The sequence below is a fragment of the Gallus gallus genome, chromosome 6 (assembly GCF_016699485.2).
Source record: "Gallus gallus isolate bGalGal1 chromosome 6, bGalGal1.mat.broiler.GRCg7b, whole genome shotgun sequence".
NCBI classification, from domain to species: Eukaryota; Metazoa; Chordata; class Aves; order Galliformes; family Phasianidae; genus Gallus; species Gallus gallus.
In genome coordinates this window covers 5,083,811-5,105,475 of record NC_052537.1, presented here as the reverse complement: position 1 = coordinate 5,105,475, position 21,665 = coordinate 5,083,811, and the positions used below count along the sequence as shown (strand labels likewise).

General features: G+C 39.9%; 2 protein-coding genes across 5 annotated transcripts; one reads left to right on the top strand and one right to left on the bottom strand.

Annotated features, from left to right (window-relative positions):
* Positions 1-11,144: 11,144 nt before the first annotated feature.
* On the bottom strand, positions 11,145-14,840 carry DYDC2 (DPY30 domain containing 2). 3 transcript variants are annotated; one of them, XM_040702334.2, is made up of 6 exons: positions 14,806-14,840; positions 14,455-14,607; positions 14,223-14,345; positions 13,743-13,814; positions 12,780-12,872; positions 11,145-11,470 (listed from the first exon to the last, which is right to left on the bottom strand). In XM_040702334.2, the coding sequence occupies exons 2-6, from the start codon at positions 14,599-14,601 to the stop codon at positions 11,399-11,401; spliced, it is 507 nt and encodes a 168-aa protein (XP_040558268.1). In that variant the 5' UTR covers positions 14,602-14,607; positions 14,806-14,840; the 3' UTR covers positions 11,145-11,398. The 3 variants fall into 3 exon arrangements, with proteins under 3 accessions (XP_040558268.1, XP_040558269.1, NP_001186446.2); XM_040702335.2 differs by having other exon boundaries at positions 14,455-14,621; positions 14,756-14,824; NM_001199517.2 differs by having other exon boundaries at positions 14,756-14,824.
* A 122-nt stretch (positions 14,841-14,962) lies between these two features.
* On the top strand, positions 14,963-18,341 carry EXOSC3 (exosome component 3). Of its 2 annotated transcripts, none has more exons than NR_174019.1 (4): positions 14,963-15,036; positions 15,381-15,530; positions 16,950-17,101; positions 18,049-18,341. NR_174019.1 is itself a non-coding variant. In NM_001199516.3 (4 exons), exons 1-4 carry the CDS (start codon positions 15,021-15,023, stop codon positions 18,248-18,250), a joined length of 783 nt encoding a protein of 260 aa, NP_001186445.2. In that variant the 5' UTR covers positions 14,963-15,020; the 3' UTR covers positions 18,251-18,341. The 2 variants fall into 2 exon arrangements, 1 of the variants encoding a protein (NP_001186445.2); NM_001199516.3 differs by having other exon boundaries at positions 14,963-15,299.
* The last annotated feature ends 3,324 nt before the right edge of the window (positions 18,342-21,665 follow it).

Sequence of the window (21,665 nt, the reverse complement as noted above, 5' to 3'; positions counted from 1 at the left end):
AAATACTTCATGCATGCAAATTACACACGTGAAAATGTTCCTCCAAGTATTCCTGTTTTGTTCTCTTAGCTTTATCATCAGATATTACTGTACTAAAATTACCAGTTTAACAAGCTAACAGTGTAAGTTTCTTATCTTGCTACTTTACTCTCTCTTGACAAAGTTATGCAAGGAACTTACATGGAATATGTAGAAATAAGAGAGTTTTCCCTTTCTATAGGCAAAGAACTCCAATACTAATTTTATTTGTGCTGTTAACTAGGACTAGTTCTTGTAATACAAATAGCGTATTTTCAAGAAATTACGGCAGCCCATCTTTTTTTCCTCTTAGAAAAAAGCTCTGAATTACAACAGCGTCTCATTAGGAAGACTTTGAGGGCCTTTTATTTGTAGGTGAAAATACTTGAGTTGTTCAGAACGTTTGTTTTGAGGCAGGTGGGTGTTTTGGTTTTGAAGCTAACATAAGGAAGATTTGTTTATTTGGGCTCATTTCTTCTGCGTGAAAAACAACAAGCAGAGCAATAGAGCTTGTATAGCAGGATCTCAGCACAGAACTCACACCTGCTTCAGAACTCTCACCTCTATCTAATATTCTTTGAAAATGAATGTTGTTCAAGGCCTCTAAGTCATGCAGGTGTAGAATTTCACTGGCCCATGAACATTTAGGAAAAAATCAAATATTATTGGACAGAAAAAACAGATCGTTGTTACAGAAGAATAGGAGGCAATATGCGCTCTGAGTTGGGTGTTTATCACCTTTCTCCTTCTCACACTGGAACATGGGATCTCCTGTAACCTCTGCACACCAGTATAAGCAATTCAGCTATTACCTCCTTGAGTTTTCTTCTAACTTCTTTTGTGAATATCAATTCCAGTTATGGCAGTTTATGAGTGTGCGCTTCATCTAACTTAGTCTAAAGCTGCTTTAGCTTATCAGTGATTCTCTACAATATTTCACATTTACATTCCTCTCTGTGCTCTAATAAGTCTTCTCGGGTTCTTCCACAACGAATAGCGAAGAAAAGAGTTTTCTACCCATTCCCTATGCTTATTCTCTTCACACCTCTTTGACCTCAAATTCTCTACTCTGACACAACACTGAATCACCGAATGGTTGAAGTTCCTACTACAATCCCCTTCTCAAGGCGGAACAAGCTCGAGCAGGTTACTCAGTGCAATGTCGCTACGTATGAAGGCTGCTCCAGAAGTAATGCCTCCTATTTTATGTTGACACACCAGTGTGTATTGGTTGTACAGCAGTAGAGGTTGAACCTTCTCACCAATATTTGTTGCTGCATGACGGACAGCAGCAGAAGAGCAGTCTGACAGAATGGTGTCTGACGTGAAAGTGCGTATGAAGAAAAGGTATGGAACTGTGTTTCTCTATGCAGTAAAAATTACATCCTCTCACACTCATCAGTGCTTGCTGAACATTTATGGAGACCAAACAGTGAATGTAAACATGGTGAGGTGGTTAGGTGGTGTGTTTCAGCGGCGGTGACAGCAAAGTGAAACACAAGTCACATCCCAGGTGGCCATGCAGATAATTCTAAGAGTGCAGCATGCAGGCTCTTGCTCCTCATTTGTGAAAACACATAGCTAATACTGGTGACTGTGTTGAAAAATAACATTTTGTAGTTCATAATTTGCTCTCTCAAATAATGTTATTATGGTCTTTGTATCTGCTGTAGTTTCCATGGAAATAAATAGGAGACATTACTTTCTGAGCGACCAATGTAAATGATTAAGAAAATTAATTTCAGTCCTATATCAAAGGAAACATAAGTCTTTTCTGGCAGTATTTAGCTAGAAAAAGTTAAAAGTGTCTGAGTTTAACCTAATGTTCCTTGTCAGGAAGCCAGAATGGATTCCACAACTGTGTTCCTGCAGATAGGTTTCTGCAACATGACTTCATGTACTAGAGTCAATATTTGTTTCAAAGTCCAAAGACCACCTGTTCTGTAAACATCTATGAACCTCCGCAGCAAAAACTCTTGGGTAAGGGCTAAATGAACGCATCAGTCTATTCCGTAAGGTACTGAGGAAATACTAATGGTTTACATATATGCACTAATAATGTCACTAGACATGTAAATGCAGAAGACTGTACTGATGCCAAGCTGCTAGAAGACTGCTGTGTTTCCCTAGCCAAATTGTTTTTGAGATACAGATCTATGACCGTAGTGGGATTTAGTCTGGGCAGGTGATTAGCCTCGTCATTAACAGCAGGGAGTCCTAACTATTTACTCAGAAAGGAACTGTAGCTTTGTGTGTATCTGATGTATGATCACACCCCGTGCAACCAAAATTAAGGGTTGTGCCCTGTTTCATGTCGGATGACAGTCACCCAAACCAAACAACTGACCATGACAACTGGAAAAAACATTCAAGTAAAATACATAGATGGCTTTCTGTAAGGTTAAAGGGAGACCATTTATAATTGAACATTTTTTCATTCCTGTCCAAGGCATAATTTCAACAACTAATGAGTTAATTTATTAAATTTAACAGAAAGAAAACAGAAAATAAAGTACTATTAAATTCTGCCCTGTGGCACAGGTCCGAGGAAATAACACTCCCGATGAAATTAGAATCAAGACTGCACTTAGCTTTAATGAAAGCAGAATTTAGTCATCAAGGTAACTTCAGTTATTTCCTAAGGATCACATCAAAGCTGTTGCTTCACGGCCTTGGAACATACTACATAGGTCATAGGTCTGAAAGTAATGTCTCCTATTTATTTCCACGGAAATCAGAGCAGATACAAAGAGCACAATAGCACTATTTGAGAGAGCAAATTCTCAGCTACAAGACACTGTTTTCTAACGTAGTCACCACCACTAGCTAGGCATTTTTGCTAGGGATGAACAAGATTTACATGCCGCACGTGTAAAAATCTGCACCAGCGTAGGCGACCCACTGTCACCACTGCTGAAATGCACCACCCACTGCCTCACTGTGCTCACATCCACCGTTTAGTCTCCAGAAACATTCAGCAAGTGCCAATGAATGTCAGTGTGCCATTTTTTTTTTTTTCTGCATGGAGCAATTCAGTGACACATCTTTGCTTCATATGCGCTTCCATGTCAGATGTCATATTGTCAGATTGCCTTTCTACTGCCATCTGTTACACGGCAACATATGGAATGGCATATTGGTGGGAAAGTTCATCCTCTACTGTCATACCACCAATACCCACCTCTGATGCTGTGGGCCAACATAGTATAAAAGGAGGCACTACTTTTGGAGCAGCCCCCATAGTAATCAATAATTGCCCATATGTGCACTGTTTATAGAATCACAGAATCACAAAATCATTTTACGTTAATTTTGCAAGACTGAAAATGACAGCACAAGGCTGCGGGTTTCAGAATCAGGCTTCTATGGTTATCTGAAGTAAAAAAAGATACAACACACATCCAACAACTTCGTTAGTCATTGTGCCCATCCATGTCTTTTCAGAAATGCTCCCTTTGTCATTGCAATAGAGCTCAAACCAACTACCAGTGCTCCAAGATGTGCAGGAGACTGCTGAATATATAACCTCATTGGCCACTTCTTTCAGAAACCCACTCAGCCTGACCTCATCACCAAAGTTGGTTCAGCTAGGTTGCCATTCAAGTACTATTTTCACATACTTGAGCTGGGCAAATATATTAGCAAACAACAAACATCATTATCTTTCATCTATGTCTGGAAGATTTTACCACACCTAGTCATTTAGCAGTTGCAAATAAACAAGTCTTAAATAAAACACAGCCAAAACATGTTTAGATGTCTGTCTAACCAGAGGAGGTTAGATAATGGAGGAAGGGCATGTAGCATCCATCAGCACGGGGGCATAAATGGTACTAGACAAAAATACAGACAGTAACTGGAGCAGACAAACATTTCTACATAGTCCTATTTGTAGACAGAATATGGAATGGAAAAATTCAATACCATCAAAAAGACTGTCAGGCTTGTAGACATAATTGCCATATCATTTATTTTGCTGCTCTGTGTTTTACCAACCCTCTACCCTGAAACTAAGGCTCAGGATTTTTTTTTTTCAGTACATGCCAGGTTTGTAAACAAAAAAGCAATGATTTTTCACAGTGTGCCATTGACATTTTAAATCGTGTTCCAGAAAGGCTGACTTGAATTTCTTAATTAGTTTGGAAATACGTTATGGAGACGAAACTCTGGGGAAGAGCAGCAAAAGCTCACAGGATCCGCAGGGCGAGATCAGCCACCTCCCCCCATTTTTGCTTTTGTTTTCCAAAAATTAATAAAATTATGAGCCTAAAAACCGTTTCATAGCCAACTAGAAAGAAAAGGGGAAGGAGTCATCTGCAAACATCTTTTTTCATGTTCACATAGATGTAATTATATGCATACACATTTTTTTTTCTATAGCGTGAGGAATTTTTTCCTTTGTTTTCACTTCTAAACAAGTGTTTTGACATCACAAGCTGCTTGAAAGCACCTAATCATGAACACATGCTGAAATGACATGTATGAGTTGCAGGTGTTTAGAATAATGAGGCACTAAATTACAGTTATGCTGCGTGCTCAACAGAGTCATACTCTCCATGGCATTGTTTTTGCAACTGAATGCTTATCATGAGAATGAAATGCAAATAATAGCCTTTCAGAAAGAGATGGTAAAAAAGACAAACGTAGAATTATCAAAGTTGAAAAGTATAAAAACAGAAGAAAGATAATCTTTTAGTGATCCTTTCAGAGTGATCGGTTATAAAAATGTATGTATGTACTGGTTTCTTACTCTCTATGTTCTCTGTGACTGACAGCCAAGTCACTCGCTGTTGGAAAATACAGTAGAACCACTAAAGAATGCTAAGACTGCCCAGACACTCCTTCAGGATGTGTAACAACTTTGTCTTTCTGTATGAGCAAATATTTAACCTTCTGCCAAATGGCACTAAATCGACCTGAAAACTAAAGCAGGACTTGTGAGGTGACCCTTAACGATAGGAATGTTTTTAATGAAGAGAAATGTCAGCATTAAGAATATCACGCCTTTCCTGCTGTAGTGGAAATGCTAAATCATGGCCTGAAGCACTGATGGAGCACCTGGTGGGAAGGCAGGGCCAACCCAGGGTAGCTCAGGTGCACGCAATGCAGCTGAGTGACCGGAAGGGCTGGAGCCAGGATCCACCCCTTATAGAACTCATTTAAGGGCTGGCTGTGGAAACAAGGGGGCTTTTACTGGAGATCCCTGCCTACTTGAGGTCTTCTGAAGGTAAGCAGAGTCTTTCATTTGTTTCTGTGTCTATGGCTCCTGCATTTTAGTATATCCTCCCTTGCTATAGCCTTGGCTTTTGCTTCTATGGTTTCCTTTGCGTTACAGTGTTACACCTGCTGTACCAAAACATACTAGAAGTAATGAAACAAACAAAAATAAACATGAGTATGATCTAGTATCTATGTTCATAGTGTAGGTTAAGACTACAAATTCCAGGGCTAAGAGTGTTTGTCATTTCTGTAAGGGGAGTACTCAACTTATGCTCATTGCAACACGACATTACTCCATGTAACTGGCATTAGATTTTCTTGAGGAAGTAAACTTGTTTTAGTCCTGTAGAGGGAAACTGAAGCTTGTAGCTCTACTAGGAAGGGAAAGAGAAGGACAGAAAAAGCAGCTATTCTCTTGAACATCCGGAACCCTGCCCTACATGGGTAGGTGTTTGTAACATGAAACAAGTGCAAGAACTCCTTTTTTGATGTGTCTCCTTCTTCTTCTACTTTAATATTTTCTCATCCTTTCACTTTCTACTCCTTTCATTTCTTACTACTGTTGGATTTGTACTAGGGGTACTTGATTTCTTAAGTTCATACCAGTCATTCATTCTGTCTTCTAGGCGCAAGGTACTTTCTATTGAAAGTATTGAAGTAGCACCCACCATAAATCAGCTCCTCAAAGGTGTCCTCTTTTTTGTATCTCCAGAAATCATTGCTTCTAAGAAAACTAACACCAAGCCTATATTTCATCTCTTTATTCACCATTTCAGATGGCTTTGAATGCCTTAGCATTCTAATAGCAATGGTCAGAGTAAGAGTTATTCAGAGGTGTTGGGTGATCGGTTCTATTTCATCACCTCTCCCCATCTGCAGTAGCACAAGGTATGTTTGTGGGATTCTGTAAAACTTTAGAACCGAGGTCACTGAAGAGATTGCAGTGTGTAATTATTTTTAAGACACATGCACAGGTTCCCAGGCAAATGACATGAATGTTTTACTAGGACTCAAGTGGGAGCCCTGCCAGCAACTTCAGTAAGCACAGACCTGATCTCCACAGAAAATAAATATTCTCTAGACAAAATAAAACTAGAATAGAAAAATCATTCCCAGGTTTAAAATTCACAAGTGTTTGAACCTATTCAAAACTGAAGGATTTATGCAGTCCACGATATCAGAGTAATAAAATTTTAAATTATTAAATATGAAGAAGTTACTTATCTTGCCATGCAAAGCAAAATATAGACCAGTCAACTGATCTTTTGTTTTATTTAGAAGTTAGATGTTATTTTCACAATAAAAAGTATGGAAAATAGTACTGGTGTATTGGCCTCAGATGCAAAAGCTTTTGTATGTTCAGAACAGTGGGACAACAGTTGTAGGTGTATGGACATCTAAAGAATCCATAGCAAATAATGGAAAACAGTACTGTAGGTCAGGAGTCAGACAAAATATATAAGAATATACATGTATGTTTGTACTCTTCTGTTTTGGTTTGGTTCTGAAAAATGGTAAAAACTTTGTTCTAAATGTATTAAGAGATCAGTGTCTATATGAACACATTCCATCAAGAGAGTAGAAGGGGAATTGCTTGTCATAGTATTTTTGCTAAGAAACTTGCCTGTATAGCTTTAAAATACTGTAACACCTTAACTCGAATCCAAGAGAGGAAAATGATAATGGTGTATTTTTTGTATAGGCTCTGCTTATACAGATGCATATGAACACTGAATAATGTTGAAGAACAGCTGCCTCAGAACTTCACAGCAATCCCAGCTCCAGAAGTTTTCAGCTGTCGGTGCCTAAGGGTAGCTTTTCAGTGCAGCTAGGCTTACAATGAAACAAACAACAGATCCTGTCTCCAGGGTTACAATTATCAGTTAAGTAAATAGCTTTTTTTAAACTTATCTTCTAAATACATCAGTGGCAAAACCAAAATTGTTCAAGATAACAATGAACCAAATACAGGTGTGTCTGCATGTAGCCAGTCATTTCTAGAAGCAAGTACAGTCAGGAGGTGGGGTAGGAATGAGGTAGAATGATTGGAGAAGCCCAAAACACTCCCAGGAATGCGACTTGAAACTGAGCAAAGGGGAGCTGCAGTGCCCTGCTGCTGCTATGGCAATCATTTATTGGCATGTTCCCTCTCTCCCACCCTCTTCAGCACAACGAATCTTCTTTCTTCTGCAGGATCTTTCCCTTCAAGTAGCTTGAATCAACTGTATGGAGTGTGTTACAAGTTGAGTAAATGAGAGATGAGTTCTCAGAGGTAGAACTCATGCTTACACTGGTAGAGATCTATCCTCTTACTGATCATTTCAGAAATCTCAGGGAGAACCACATGGATTATTTTCTCCGTACACCAAAGGAAAAAAAAAAAAAAGGAAAAAAAAAAAAGAGCTGGAAATTTGATAAAACTCATTAAAAAAAAAAAAAACCCAAACAGCAGACTAAGATAATTAGATTGAGTTTAGACAAGTCATAACAGTATCTCCTCTTATTAGACCCAGGACCCAGGAATGATTCCACACAAGAAGTGACAAAATCTCCTTGGTGGGTTTGTTTAAAGAGTCTTAAAACTTCTTAATAGCCTTTAGAGAGGTGACAATAATTCAGATGAGGTTGGTAACGATATTCCTAACTACTGTATGTTTATTCCAAGTCCAACTCAAGCTTCACGTAGGTTTTGAAGTATAGTTGAAATTTACAAATATACCAGATGCAAAATGATGGGAAGGAAGAGTTTTGACTTGTTAGTGTAGTATATGTTTGTGTGTCAATACAGAAACATCAGTACAACCTTTAAATAAATAACAGCTTGCTTAAGATTAACAAGAAACCAATGGTGAGCCATTTCTACTTGTAACTTCAACACTTTCCTGGTGCTTTACTTTGCAGTAATAATACAACCGTGCTTGGTATTAATAATAGTGGCTTAACTTAGTCACTTTGTTACCAACATAGTTTTTGTTCCCAAAACAGCCGTTGGCTTTGGGTGCCCTACCTCTAAAGATAAAATGGAAGCTCTCAGCATCTCCATGATGGATGTGATGTTTTCACGACATAGCCTCTTGTCGAATGACGTACTTAAGAGCAGACTTGGTATAAACCCCAACAATTCAGATCTACGTTATACACTGATCCTGGTTTATGATAATAACAAACAAGATGCAGGCTCCCAAATCCTGTGAATCAGTCTCCTGCTTCTTAAACAGTTTCCTATGCTGTGACAGCTCAATTGAACGATTTTTTTTCTCTATCTTGCCTTTCTTTCACCATTAGCTCAATAATACCTATATAAATGTTTATAATAGTCTAGTTTTTACCTTCATCTGAACTGAAACACATACACAAGCATAAAGCACAAAGATTTGATGAACACTTACAATGGTTATGCCAGAAACCAATCGAATCTAATAAACAAATAAAAATAAAACAATATAGCAAGGTATTTTGCAATGTACTTTGGTCCTTATCAGCAAAAGCAGGATTAGACTCTCTTCTAGCTGTAGCTGATAGGCAGCACTGCTTTTTATCTAACCTAAGAACAGGAACAACTTCAAAGAAGTAAAACAAATAATAACTGGCTTCAGATACAAGTAACCTGTCTTAGCATAGTTCAGAGGAAATCAATTCTACATTTAATCTGGGCTAATTCATCCAACTGTCGCTGCCATTAGCAAGTTTTCACAGCTTTCACTTACAAAAGGATGTTTCTTTAGCCTATGAATGAGAATCACCACTATAAGGGACTGTATACTTAACAAAACCTGCTATTTTAAATAACAACATAAAAATGTGCCCACTGCAACGTGTGTTTCTCTTTCCAGGAGAAAAGTTTCTCACATTGCAGAGCTGAGTTTCCCTCTTTGTGAACCTACTGGTAGTTAAACTGATTCATTTTGTCCTATTTTGGGCTTCATATCTGTTTTCATCCTTATGCTCCAGTATTGCTGGAATGAGAACAGCTGTGATTGGGCACGTTACTATCAGCACATTCTCTGGAGGGTCTGTACTTGGGGTCTTATAACAGCCTAAGCACGTCTGCTCCTGTTCTGAAGAAAAGAAAAATTACAAATCCATACGTGTTCTGTCAGTGTTTAGTATAATAGTTTCATCAATGTTTCCTATCATCTGCCTCTGAATTCCATCTTCTCCATTTCACAGAAGTGTTTTTGGTGGAGAAACAAACTGTACATTAATTATTAATTAGTTAATTGCTCTTTGTCGGGGTTTTTTTAGATAGTATGCAAGGGTTGAACTGTCCCATCATGTGTAACAGTGATGGAATAGTACCTTTTCCTTGTTCTGCACCTGTTCCATGATGAAGATGAGCAGGTGAAGGTAATGATGTTAAGCTGTCTTAATTCACTTCAAGACTCAGACACCGAAGCAGAAGTCAGCTTTGTTGTGAACAGCATTAACAGTTCACAGCAATTTCCTACAGCTGTTTTTCACCTACAGCACTGACAAAAACGTTTACCCTCTGGTCCCATATGTAAGCTAAGACCTTGTAAAGCTATGAGAGGTAAACTGCACTACGACTGTGTATATTGAATTATGAAGAACTGGAATCCCTTTAAATGACATTTGAATACCTTATGTCTTTCTATACTATCAGATTAATATAACAGCAAAGGAATAGGTAAGCTAGAATCTGCCATTGAATTTTGGCAGTTGCTAAAGGAATTTTCTGATAAAAGCTTCCATTTGGAAACTGAAATTTGTATCTAGGAAGGGAGTGAGAAATTACTGAAAAATGACAAAGACAAAGACAGTTAAAAAGAGTTGAAACGAAATGACAAATGGGTTGTAACTGACACAACCACCATTTCTTTTCTTTAGGATGCACTCTAGTGGACACACAATAAAATGGAATGAGGATACAAATGTTATGAATAAGTAGATAATGAAAGTCACTTGTTGGAATTAGTGATTAGAATTATTTACTAGCATGTTTAAAATCATGTCTTATAACATAAACATATTGCCTAATTATACATGTGAAGGCTGAAGTTCTCATGGTAAACATATCTAAACAAAAGGACTGAAGTATAAATACTGGTTCAAACGAAAACCTTCATCTGTTTATCCAGTTAGTCCATCCAAGACTGGCACAAGAAGCTGCTGTGTATACATTATTAGTACATTTTAATTAGATTAATCAAATAATGATATTTAGTAGAGATGATCAACGCAGTATGTTAACGTGCAAATTCAGGAAAGATTATTTCAAGATCTGACTGAACAAAATGAATATGTTGACACTTGCAGCTCACCTGCTATCACACAGTAACCACTAATGGTTTTAAATTGTAGAGCAAACAACTGGAGTCATAAAAAGTACCTCATGATTTCTGATAGACTGACAACTGTTTGGTACATCCTTCTACTGGATCCTTCCCATATGTGAAGGGAGCATATAAACAGGAGGGGGTATGACTGCTTATAAGGTTGGATAGTGATAAGATGAGGGGGAATGTTCTTCAACTGGGACAGGGGAGGTTTAGGTTAGATATTAGGGGGAAGTTTTTCACCCAGAGGGTGGTGAGGCATTGGAATAGGTTGCCCAAGGAGGCTGTGGATGCCCCATCCCTGGAGGCATTCAAGGCCAGGCTGGATGTGGCTCTGGGCAGCCCCGTCTGGTGGTTGGCAACTGTGCACATAACAGAGGGTTGAAACTGGATGATCATTGTGGTCGTTTTCAACCCAGGCCATTTTATGAAGTCACAGGAAGTTACTTCCTAATGGCGTAAATCCTTTGAATAAATTTTGCATTTAGTTTGATGTACAAAACTTGCTTCACCTCCTGAGACATACAGCATTCCTTCTTAGTATCAGAAAACTTTCAAATTTGTGTCTTTTCAATTTTTTTTGACAATAATTTTTTTGACACTTCAAAATCAGTGAAAAATAAGTTTATTTCTTTTATTCCATTTCCAGTTTTCTTCCTCCAAGCCAGCCATGCCAGCTACAATGGTTTAAGAACAGGAAGGAAGCACGGCATGCCAAAATTAACAGGCTGTATAGGAACACCCAGAAAGCCAAGAAATCAAAACAATGGGTATATATATAATCAGTTCTCTATTCAAAGTACACAAATCAAGACATTGCCGTTCAGGGTTAGCTAGTAATGAGTAGAAATGGTTTTTAATCATTAATCATTTGAATCATAATCAGGTGAGATGGAAGTTTCTTGTTCGAACTCTGGCATTAAATCAGTTGCAATCTAAAGACAAAAATTATATATACATCAATTGTTAGCATTAACATTGTACAAAGAAGAAAAGAAATGTAAGACAGAGAAGTCTTTATTCATAAATAGAAATATGTATTCTTCCTTTCAGTGAAATATGGCAAAGTTTTATCACCACACTCATACTAACTCAGGCCATTCTATGGTTTCTGGATTCATTTCTACTTCTGATTTTGCAATTTATTTATTTAAGGACACACAATATGCACCTGAAGCCTCATGTGTAGTTGTTAGTATTCAGTTGCCAGAAATTTATATAAAACTGAGCTAGGTAAGATCTTAAGATCCCATCACATTAAACTCTTAGCAAAATCAAAGTAATTGTGAAAACTCGGCCCTAGGTATAGTCATGAATATATTCACAAGCGTATCTGGAGAACATTTATAAAACAGGTTGTTACTAAAACAACCCTAAAGCATCTTAATACCAAAAATGTAAGTTCTGAGCTGGAATTATACTGCCAGTGTCAGAAAACAAGTGAGCAAATTACTATGGCTAATAAAGGAAAAGGGGTTCAGATGTAGTACTAAAACCAGTTCAGCAAAATTCCAAGTCATGATACCTAGAATACTGAAAAAAGATAGACACATCAATATTTATCTCCAGTGATGTGCATAATGCAGCATCATCTGTTAAATGTACTGCCATGCTTTACAATGAGGGTTGATTTATACCCTCTCATGTTCTAGGGTTATCAACCACAAAGTGGAAAAAAATATATATGGGTGTAGAAGATGGTTGCATATCACAACTGAGATTCACAGTCATAGTACTGGAATAAGTAGTGTCATGCTGGCATGGGGCTCAGATAACCTGATTCTTAGCTGGTCTTTGCTCCAGTGAGCACTGTGTGCTCTTGGTGTTGCATTCTGCTGCACAAACAATATGCTCCAGACCAATCAGAAGAATATAAGTAATTTCAGTCAGAAGCAAGTCAGTTTTCATGATTTAGTCCATGTCCTGTTTGACACCTGCTCAAAATGCAAAGGAAGGTTGCTTCCTGTCTGAGAATATTAATACATCCATTCATAACACACTTGACTATAAAGGGGGATTTTAAATCTTGGGGATATATTCACTCAACACCACAAAGGTAGCCTTTCAGAATGTATCAGACAATGGGCTAAGGACAGCGTGCAGGCTGTGGTCAAAATAATATCCCTTAAAATTATAGGAAAGAACCAGCATAGGGTAAACTGGAACAATCTTAATCTTTGATTTGTCAGCAAGCAAATGTTTGAGAATTAATTATCTGTAATTTCTTTCTTTCCAAATACTTACCTCAGACACTCCACTCTCGTCTAGTTCCTCAACTGTGGTCAAATTAGGTGCTCCTGCTCTATCTGTAATTTCAGCTATTGTCTTTTCATTTTCCTATAGTAATGGAAATATGTTTCCAGTTAAAAGCACTCTGTGTAATGAGTAATCATCTACAGTGGATACTTTAAACATGCTGAAATGTCTTTTACGTATTAATGTGAAGACAATACTTCAGGTGCATGCTACACAAATGTGTTAGTGTGTGAATGGGGTCTTTGTAGGCCTGTCAAGACTATTTTTATAAGGTTTTCTTTCAAACAATAGGATTCTTTTTTGCTTCAATTTATATACGTACATACTTGTCCTGTTACATTTACACTGTCATTTTTCTAGTTATGTGCTATCAGTATTTCAACACAGCGCTCTAAAAATATCTCTAAACTATTGTGCTCCATGTAAAGCTAAGAAATATTTCAAATTTAGGTGTCAATTATCAGTATATCTTTTTCTGAAACAGTATTATGTGACAATCTATTTACATGGACCTCCGTATACTCAGACGAAGACCACAGAATCAAGAGGCATCTCAACTCCAAATGGTAGTTCCTTTTCCAGGTACAGCTAACAGACTTCACATTGCCATGTAGTAAAAATTACTGACTATACATTTAAATTAGACATGTTTAAGTTCTACTATTTTCTCATTATTAAAAATAAGCTGAACTTAGGCTAGATTTTACAATAAATTTATGCTCTGTTCTGAGTAAAAGCTAAATAAATGCAATAGAACAGATGAAAATTGAAGTATAAAACCTAGACTGGGAGGAAGTGCTAAACATTATTCCCTGATGTTTGCTTTTTTTTTCCTTTGTGTTAGTTCAACACTTCTAGGTTTCTGCCTTGTGCTCTGTATTTAGTGACTGGATCTGAAAAAGAGAGCTGACGAACAATATTTCCTAATTTTGACTAAGCTTTGGCTTAAACCTCTGGATCCTTCTGCTGCAGTTGCATTTTCTCTTCTTCATTCTGCAGTTTCAACTTCTCACGTTCTTCTTCCTATCATAAGGAAGAAGATGGCTGAAGGTAGTGTACACAGTTATGATACTCAATTCCTCACGCTCTTTAGTAGTTAGTATTTATTTTCTCCTATACTTTGCACTAGTCTCTCTGAAGCTTTGCACAACATCTAGTATAGACAGATTAAGCCATACAGATTCTATGGGAAAATAATAGGTAAGATAATTAACTACAGAAGACAGTCTGCTTATTTTAAGCTACTTTTCATCTAAATCTTTAGTTGCTCTTTAGCTTAGACTCTTCATTTTTCGTAACATCCTACCATGCAGCAGGTAAGTTTTTCTCCCCAGCTGCTGACTAGTCCTTTATTTATTCTTTCCAAAATGTGAAGTTTAAACACTTTTGCCCCAGCATCATATGCTACTGTAATTATATATTATTATTAACCTGTCGTTGTTCTTCAAGTCTCTGTTGTATCATTAGCTCTTCCTCCTTCATTTTTCTTAACATTTCAAGTTCTTCCAGGGCTGCCTGCTGTTCTTTTTCCAGTTCAGCCCTTTCCAACGTTCTCTATTTCAGAGGTAACACATGAAAAAAAAAAAATCATAACAAAACATTAAGGGAGATTAAACAGCATCAATTACATTGCCATGGAATGCCCTGCCCAAGGTAGATCCACCTTTTGCTCTTCATCCAGACTTCTCTTGTAGTGGTAAATCCAGTGTGCCAGGTACTCGATGGGGTCTGCAGGCCGATGCTCCACAACCTCTGCCAGACCCTTTTTCAAACAGCTTCCCAGGCATCTCCTCAGGTACTGGGACTCCATCTGCACCTATTGAGAGCAAACCGACAGACATGAGTCACCAGCGTCAGAATTCAGTCAGGAGTTGTCGGAAGTATCGACTGCCTCACGTTCTGAATATGATGTCACTCATTTGATTAAAGCTAATTTAATCAGGTAATTAATATGAGAAAGTTACCTAAATCTGATAGCGGTCCTGTCCCCCGTTCGCTCCTGCGTTGTTCCTACCCGCCCGCTCCCTCAGCGCGTCCTCCCGCGTTACCAAGCAACCGCGCGCCCGGCAGGAGCCCCGCGATGGGGGAAAGCGGCCAGGCGGTGTCGCTGTTTCTCCGCCCACGGCCTTCCATCGGCCGCCGCCATTTTGCGTCAGCTTCTGCAGGAACGCATGCGCGGCCCAGGCTGAGGGGGCATCGCGCGTGCGCGCGGGAGACCCGTGTGAAGCGATGGCGGGCGGTGGAGGTGCGCCCGCGGAGTCCCGCGTGGGGCAAGTGGTTTTGCCCGGCGACGTGCTGCTGCTGCCCGCATACGACGAACAGGACACCGAGCGGCTGCCGCTTGGCACCAGCGCGGCCCCGCGGGGGCGGCTGCTGTGTGGGCCGGGCCTGCGGCGCTGTGCGGGCGGGCTGCTGGTGACCAAGTGCGGGCTGCTGCGGCACCGGCGTGCGGGCGACGGGGCGGCGGCGGCGGGCGGCGCCTACTGGGTGGACTCGCAGCAGAAGCGGGTACGGCGGGGGCAGCGGGTTGTAGGGGAGGTGAGGTGCGGGAGGAGCCCGCTGATTGCTTGTACCCGCTGCCGCTTGCAGTACGTGCCGGTGAAGGGAGACCACGTTATCGGCATCGTGACGGGCAAGGTGGGGGACGTGTTCCGGCTGGACGTTGGCGGCAGCGAGCAGGCCTCGCTGTCATACCTGGCCTTCGAGGGCGCGACCAAGAGGAACAGGCCCAACGTGCAGGTAACGCTGTGCTGCCGTGTGACGGGCCGAGCCCCGGGAGCTTTCCTTACTAAAAGGTGTTTTTACCACTCACACGATATAACGTTAAAAGAGGAACGTGGCTTTATTCACAGAAGCTTTATCATGGCCTATATGGGGAGTCTTGATGAGGCTGTGAGTCTTTTCCTTTCTGTTTTCTCGAGAGCTTTTTGTGCTTCTTCGCTTCTTACGTTACCTGCTAATGGCAGGTGTAGTTCATGCAGTAATGTGTCCCAAGGGGGCACTCTGAGGCTTTAAAGCATCCTCTTAACACTGATACTGGTAGAGGAGGGTTTGCTTTGTAACGTTTACAAACTGTTTTGTAATACGTGCATTCGCCAGAGATGCCATCAGCAGAGTGTAAAATGGACTGTGATTTAAGATGGAATAGACTGATACGGCTTTCTGGCAGCTCTGATAAAGTATTGCAGTAACAGAACTGGTTTTTAACGCTCTTAATGTCTGGAGAAAGAGAAACTTAAGTTTGGTACTTCAAAAAAGAGGAGTTATTGTGTATGATACCATTCTGTAATTTTTGGTAGTAGCCTTTCAGATTCTAGTGTTCCTAAAGATGTCTTTATTAGAAGAGGAGAACAATTTTTATTGTAACAACTCACTTTTCTATCATCAGTAATTAATCACCTAATCACAAAATAGTTTGGGTTGGAAGGGTACCTTAAAGATTATCCAATTCCAATCCCCTGTTGTGGGGAGGATTGCCACCCACTAGATCATACTGCCCCGGGCCCCAACCAGCCTGGTCTTGACTGTTTCCAGGGATGAGGCAGCTACAGCTCCGGGCAGCCTGTGCGAATGCCTCACCGCCCTCTGAGTAAAGAACCTTTTCCTAACATGTAACCTTTATCTCTCCTCTTTTAGTTAAAAGCCATTCCCCCTTGTGCTACCACTACTAGGGTGTATAAAAAGTCACTCCCTTCAAGTACTGGAAGGCTCGAATGAGGTCTGCCCAGAGCCTTCTCTTTTCCAAGCTAAGCAAGCCTAACTCTCTCAACCTTTCTTCACAGGAGAGGTGCTTCGGCCCTCCCCTGACCCCATTCCAACAGCTCTGCATTCTTGTGTCAGGGGCCACAGGCTTGGATACAGTACCCCAGATGGGGCCTCACGACAGCAGAGTAAAGGGGAACAGCTACCTTGCTCACCCTGCTGGACACTCCTCTTTTGATTCAGCCTAGGATGCTGTTGGCCTTCTGAGCTGCGAGTGTACACTGATGGTTCTTGTCCAGATTTTCATCCCATTTACTGTTTTGCTGTCTTAGTATATTTTTATCAACTGAATGTTTCTTACAAATGAGCAGTATCTTATCAGCTGATTGTTTTTTACAAATGTGCAATGTGATCTTTTCTAATACTTTTTTTCTTTTCTGGCACTGCTTGCTTTAGGTGGGAGACCTTATTTATGGTCAGTTCCTTGTAGCAAATAAAGACATGGAACCAGAGATGGTCTGTATAGACAGCAGTGGAAGAGCAAGTGGAATGGGAGTAATTGGACAAGATGGTTTTCTCTTTAAAGTTTCCTTAGGTCTGATAAGAAAGTGAGTACTAACAAATCCACTACACGTACCACACAATCATTTGCTCATCTCCCTCCTCCCCTCGCCTCCCCTGCCTTTCCCAATAGGCTGGGGAATAGAATTGGTAAAAAAAACAAATAAGCAAAAAACAAACACAGAGTAGAACTTATGGGTTGAGATAAAAACTATTTACAAAGAGAAAAGGAAAAAAGATAATACTTAGGACAAATACATATATATGAATGTATATAGCAAGTGATGCACAGGCAGTTGCTCACTACCCACTGACTGATGCCTAGCTAGGCCCCAAGCAGCAGAAGAGAGAGAAAAAAAGACTGCTGTTCCTTTCAAAACTTTCTTTTTGCGTAATGTCGTATGGCGTGGAATTTTAATTTATTTTTATATTTTAATTACTGTGAACTAGCCAGTAATCGAGCTGTGTGGGTGTTCTAGTGCATTTATACCAGTTTTACTTAGTAGAGGATGCATGCACATTGAATTAGAAACAATGCATGACTATCACAAAATACCAGCTGATAGTGATAAGTGATGATCAAAGTTCTTGTTGCTTTGATGTTGAGGGCAGGAGAGGTGGGCGTCTGTTCTTTGGAAATACCAAGTAGCTATTTCATACCTGGGTTTTGTAAATAATTTGATTTACATGTCCTATCATCAGTGCGAACAGCTAAGTGATTTTTCAGCCTTGTTCTTGGTAACTCTTCTGAATAATTAGAAAAACAACTATCAATACACAAATGCTCTCCTTAGATGCATGTATTTTGAGTGAAAAACTGGAATTCTGTTGTGGTATAACTGTTTTGGATGGATATGCAATTTGAATCATCTTACCTTGGAGCAGCTCTTGTAAAACCAGTGCTGCAGTTTAGTTGCTGACTGATAATGATATAATACTTACCAAATGTGAGCATTCAGTTTTTCCTCTAACCCTTTCTAATTTTGTTTTACAGACTCTTGGCTCCCAAATGTGAAATAATTCAGGAACTGTCACAGCTGTACCCATTTGAGCTGGTGCTGGGAATGAATGGAAGAATATGGGTAAAAGCAAAAACAGTTCAACAGACTTTAATTATAGTAAATATTTTAGAAGCTTGTGAGTATATGACTGCGGAGCAGAGAAAACAAGCGTTGGCCAAACTGTCAGGGAATTGAGTAGAAGAAAGCTTGAGGATTTGTGCTAACTGCAGGATGTTCGGTTTATTTTTGTATTCAGATTTATATTAAAAGTCACACTCTAAATGAAGTCCTAGACGTTTTTGGTGGTTCTTCAATTCCCTTTATGCACTCAGCTGGTTCTACCTTATTTAGGATCACTTGTGGTTATGAAACACTGTCCGTTGTTGTGGATTTTGGCTGGCGTGGAGATGGGCTTGAAAAGCTTCAGTTCATGGTGAGTTTTGACTTGCAGTTTTTCCAGAAGAAAACTGGTCAGTTTATAAGCTGGGTATATTTGATTTTACTAATTAATATTAGAGCTTCAAATGGTACATGGTTATTTGGGGTAGCTGAGAGCATCCGGTGAATCATCTGTTCTGGTCAGGTGTTCTGTATAAGTAGTGGTGGATTGATCTACTACTACATTAGATAGAGAATTAGAGAATAGAGACAGGTGGAGAAATACGAGAAAGTAATTTCAGGGTGTACCTGAAAGTAATTACAGTGTGCTTCAGGCAAGTGATCAGGTAGGGCTGAATACATCATGGCATTAAAACTTTCCCTGAAAGATAACCTGGCTAATTGTCTCAATGAAACAGAGTTCAGAATATAACTTCAGTATGAACATTCAGGAAACTTAATGGCCAAATGGAGGTACTATGAAGGCTGCTCTGAAAGTAATGCCTCCTGTTCTGTTATTTTGGCCCACCATGTTAGAGGTTGATGGTGGTATGGCAGTAGGAGTCTTTGCTCCAGTATTCCACTACATGTTGTTGCCATGTAACGGATGGCAGTATGGGGGCAGTCTGACAAAGTGGCATCTGACTTGGAAGTGCTTATGAAACAAAGATATGGAATTGAATTTCTCCATGCAAAAGAATTTGCACTCGTTGCCATTAGTGGATGCTTGCTGAATATTTACGGTGACCAAACAATGGATGTGAACTTGCAGCCCAGAAGGCCAACTATGTTCTGGGCTACATGAAAGAAGGAGTGGCCAGCAGGGAGAGGGAGGTGATTGTCCCCCTCTACTCAGCTCTTGTGAGGCCCCATCTGGAGTACTGTGTCCAGGCCTGGGGCCCCCAATACAGGAAGGACGTGGAGCTCTTGGAGTGGGTCCAGAGGAGGGCCAGTAAGATGATCAGAGAGCTGGAGCGCCTCTCCTATGAGGAATGGTTGAGGCAACTGGGCTTGTTTAGCTTGGAGAAAAGAAGGCTCCAGGAAGACCTCATTGTGGCCTTCCACTACTTGAAGGGAGTGTATAAACAGGAGGGGGAACGGCTGTTTATGAGGGTGGGTAGTAATACGACAAGGGGAAATGGTTTTAAACAGACATGGGAGGTTTAGGTTGGATACTAGGAGGAAGTTTTTCACCCAGAGGGTGTTGACACATTGGAACAGGTTGCCCAAGAAGGCTGTGGATGCCCCATCCCTGGAGGCATTCAAGGCCAGGCTGGATGTGGCTCTGGGCAGCCTGGTCTGGTGGTTGGTGACCCTGCACACAGCAGGGGGTTGGAACTGGATGATCATTGTGGTCCTTTTCAACCCAGGCCATTCTATGTTTGTATAGTTACAGTGAGGCAGTGGGTGGTGCGTTTCAGCAGTGGCGACAGCAGCATTGGGTCGCCTCTGCTGGTGCTGATTTTTATAATAATGACATGCAGGCTCTTGTTCATGGCTGGCAAAAATGCAGCCAATGGTTGGCACTGTGGTGAAAAAGAGTGTTTTGTATCTGCGATTTTGCTTTCTCCTATAATGTTATTGTACTCTGTTGTAATTAATGGGGAAATAAGTAGGAGGCATTACTTTTGGAGTGACCTACGTAGTAGACTTAACAGCAGTGAAATTTGAAATCACTTATGACTCAATACATCTTATCTAGAGAGGAGATGAAGACCACAGCAGCAATAGCTATGTCCTCAGCTGTAGACAGTTAATATTTATTTGGTTACATTATAAAGACTCAATATATCTTTGCTTCATGTTTAGCAAAACAGACATCTCCAAAAAATAAGTTGTTAGACTTAATTGTATAACAGTTGTTTGCACTCATATAAAGGAAATGTAGCCCTGGGATTAGGGGGATACGCTGTCATTACTATTGTATAGAATAGTTTGTTTCTGATGGTTTAACAAAGTTCGTTGGTGAGGTAGTGGAATTCTTTGACAGCTGCTTTCTGTGGGAGCAGTACTTGCATGTATCCATCTATAGGACTACAGTAGTGAAGTTAGCTGTTTCAAGCAATTGGCTGGATATGTCTTGTGGTTCTTACGGTGGATTGCTTGATAAGCAATATTTAATAAACTAGATAAATGGTATAATTGAACTAAGCCTGAAAACGTCTCTTAATTCCAAATAGAAATGAAATCATTCCTACTTACTCAGTTTTTTATCCAAAGTTCAATCCACAGTATTTAATTAAATGTGTTTCCTAGTCATCTTTCTCATTTAGAAGTTGCTTCTATTCATAGCCACATCTGACTCATCTTTAATATGCTTACTTAGGGCTTCCCCTGATTCAATAAAAACCAAACTCTCATGGTTTCCTCCTGAATTATAGCCGTTAGATTCATAATTCTTTTGCTTCATTGTCCTTTCTCTTTAGCATTTAGGGTACTGTTCATCTGCTTAGTAGGTCTTTTTAGAAGTCCTTTACCTTTGCCTGTCTCCTTTGCTCATAGTTGAAGTGACTTGCACTCACATGCCATAAATACTTTTAAGCTTTTAATGCCTCGAGTGTACATTACTACACTGTAATAAGGATTTCACTAAATCTGTTCTTCTTTGTTGTCTCCTCAAATTAAACTAACCAGAGGCCATGGAGGTTTTTTGTTATTAGGAAAAGAAGGAGTCATAATAGAAGTATTTGCCAAGTCATATCAGGGAGCTAATTCTAATGGCGTTTTGTGAATGTTCTTGAATCATAATGGTAAAATGACAGGAAGTGGGAATGGCAAGGATCATTTCCTGAAGAGTTGTGGCTTGAAATGAAATGAGCCTTATCTTCCCCCTTTTGCCCATCTAAGCAACCTCCCTTCCAGAAGTTTTGAGTTTTAAGCCTAATCTGTGTGATAAAGGAGCATTCACTGATTTGAAAATTCTGCTGTCTGTGGTGCAAAGTAGCAACTGGTGACTTTGAAAGTTTTCTACATTATTACTGCTATGTTTTACACCACCCCTTAAGATGTCCCACTGCCAGTCATAGAATCATATGAGTTGGAAGGGACCCTTAAAGGTCATCTATAGCTCGATCAGGTTACTCAGAGCCCATCCAGCCTGACCTTGAGCTTCTGCAAGAATGAGGCATCCACCACCTCTTTGGACATCCTGTTCAGTGCCTCACCACCCTTATTTAAAAAACAAGTTCTTCCTTATATCCAACCTAAATCTCTCCTCTGTTAGTTTGAAACC

Bases quoted from the DNA above. Each gene is read 5' to 3' on its own strand.
- DYDC2 (XM_040702334.2), bottom strand. From the start codon at position 14,601: ATGGAGTCCCAGTACCTGAGGAGATGCCTGGGAAGCTGTTTGAAAAAG. The intron at 12,873-13,742 runs GTTTAAGCCAAA...CCATTACTATAG, and splicing joins TGCAGCAGAAGGATCCAGAG to GAAAATGAAAAGACAATAGC. The intron at 11,471-12,779 runs GTAAGTATTTGG...TTTTGTCTTTAG, and splicing joins ACGAGAGTGGAGTGTCTGAG to ATTGCAACTGATTTAATGCC.
- EXOSC3 (NM_001199516.3), top strand. From the start codon at position 15,021: ATGGCGGGCGGTGGAGGTGCGCCCGCGGAGTCCCGCGTGGGGCAAGTG. The intron at 15,300-15,380 runs GTACGGCGGGGG...TGCCGCTTGCAG, and splicing joins TGGACTCGCAGCAGAAGCGG to TACGTGCCGGTGAAGGGAGA. The intron at 15,531-16,949 runs GTAACGCTGTGC...TGCTTGCTTTAG, and splicing joins GGAACAGGCCCAACGTGCAG to GTGGGAGACCTTATTTATGG.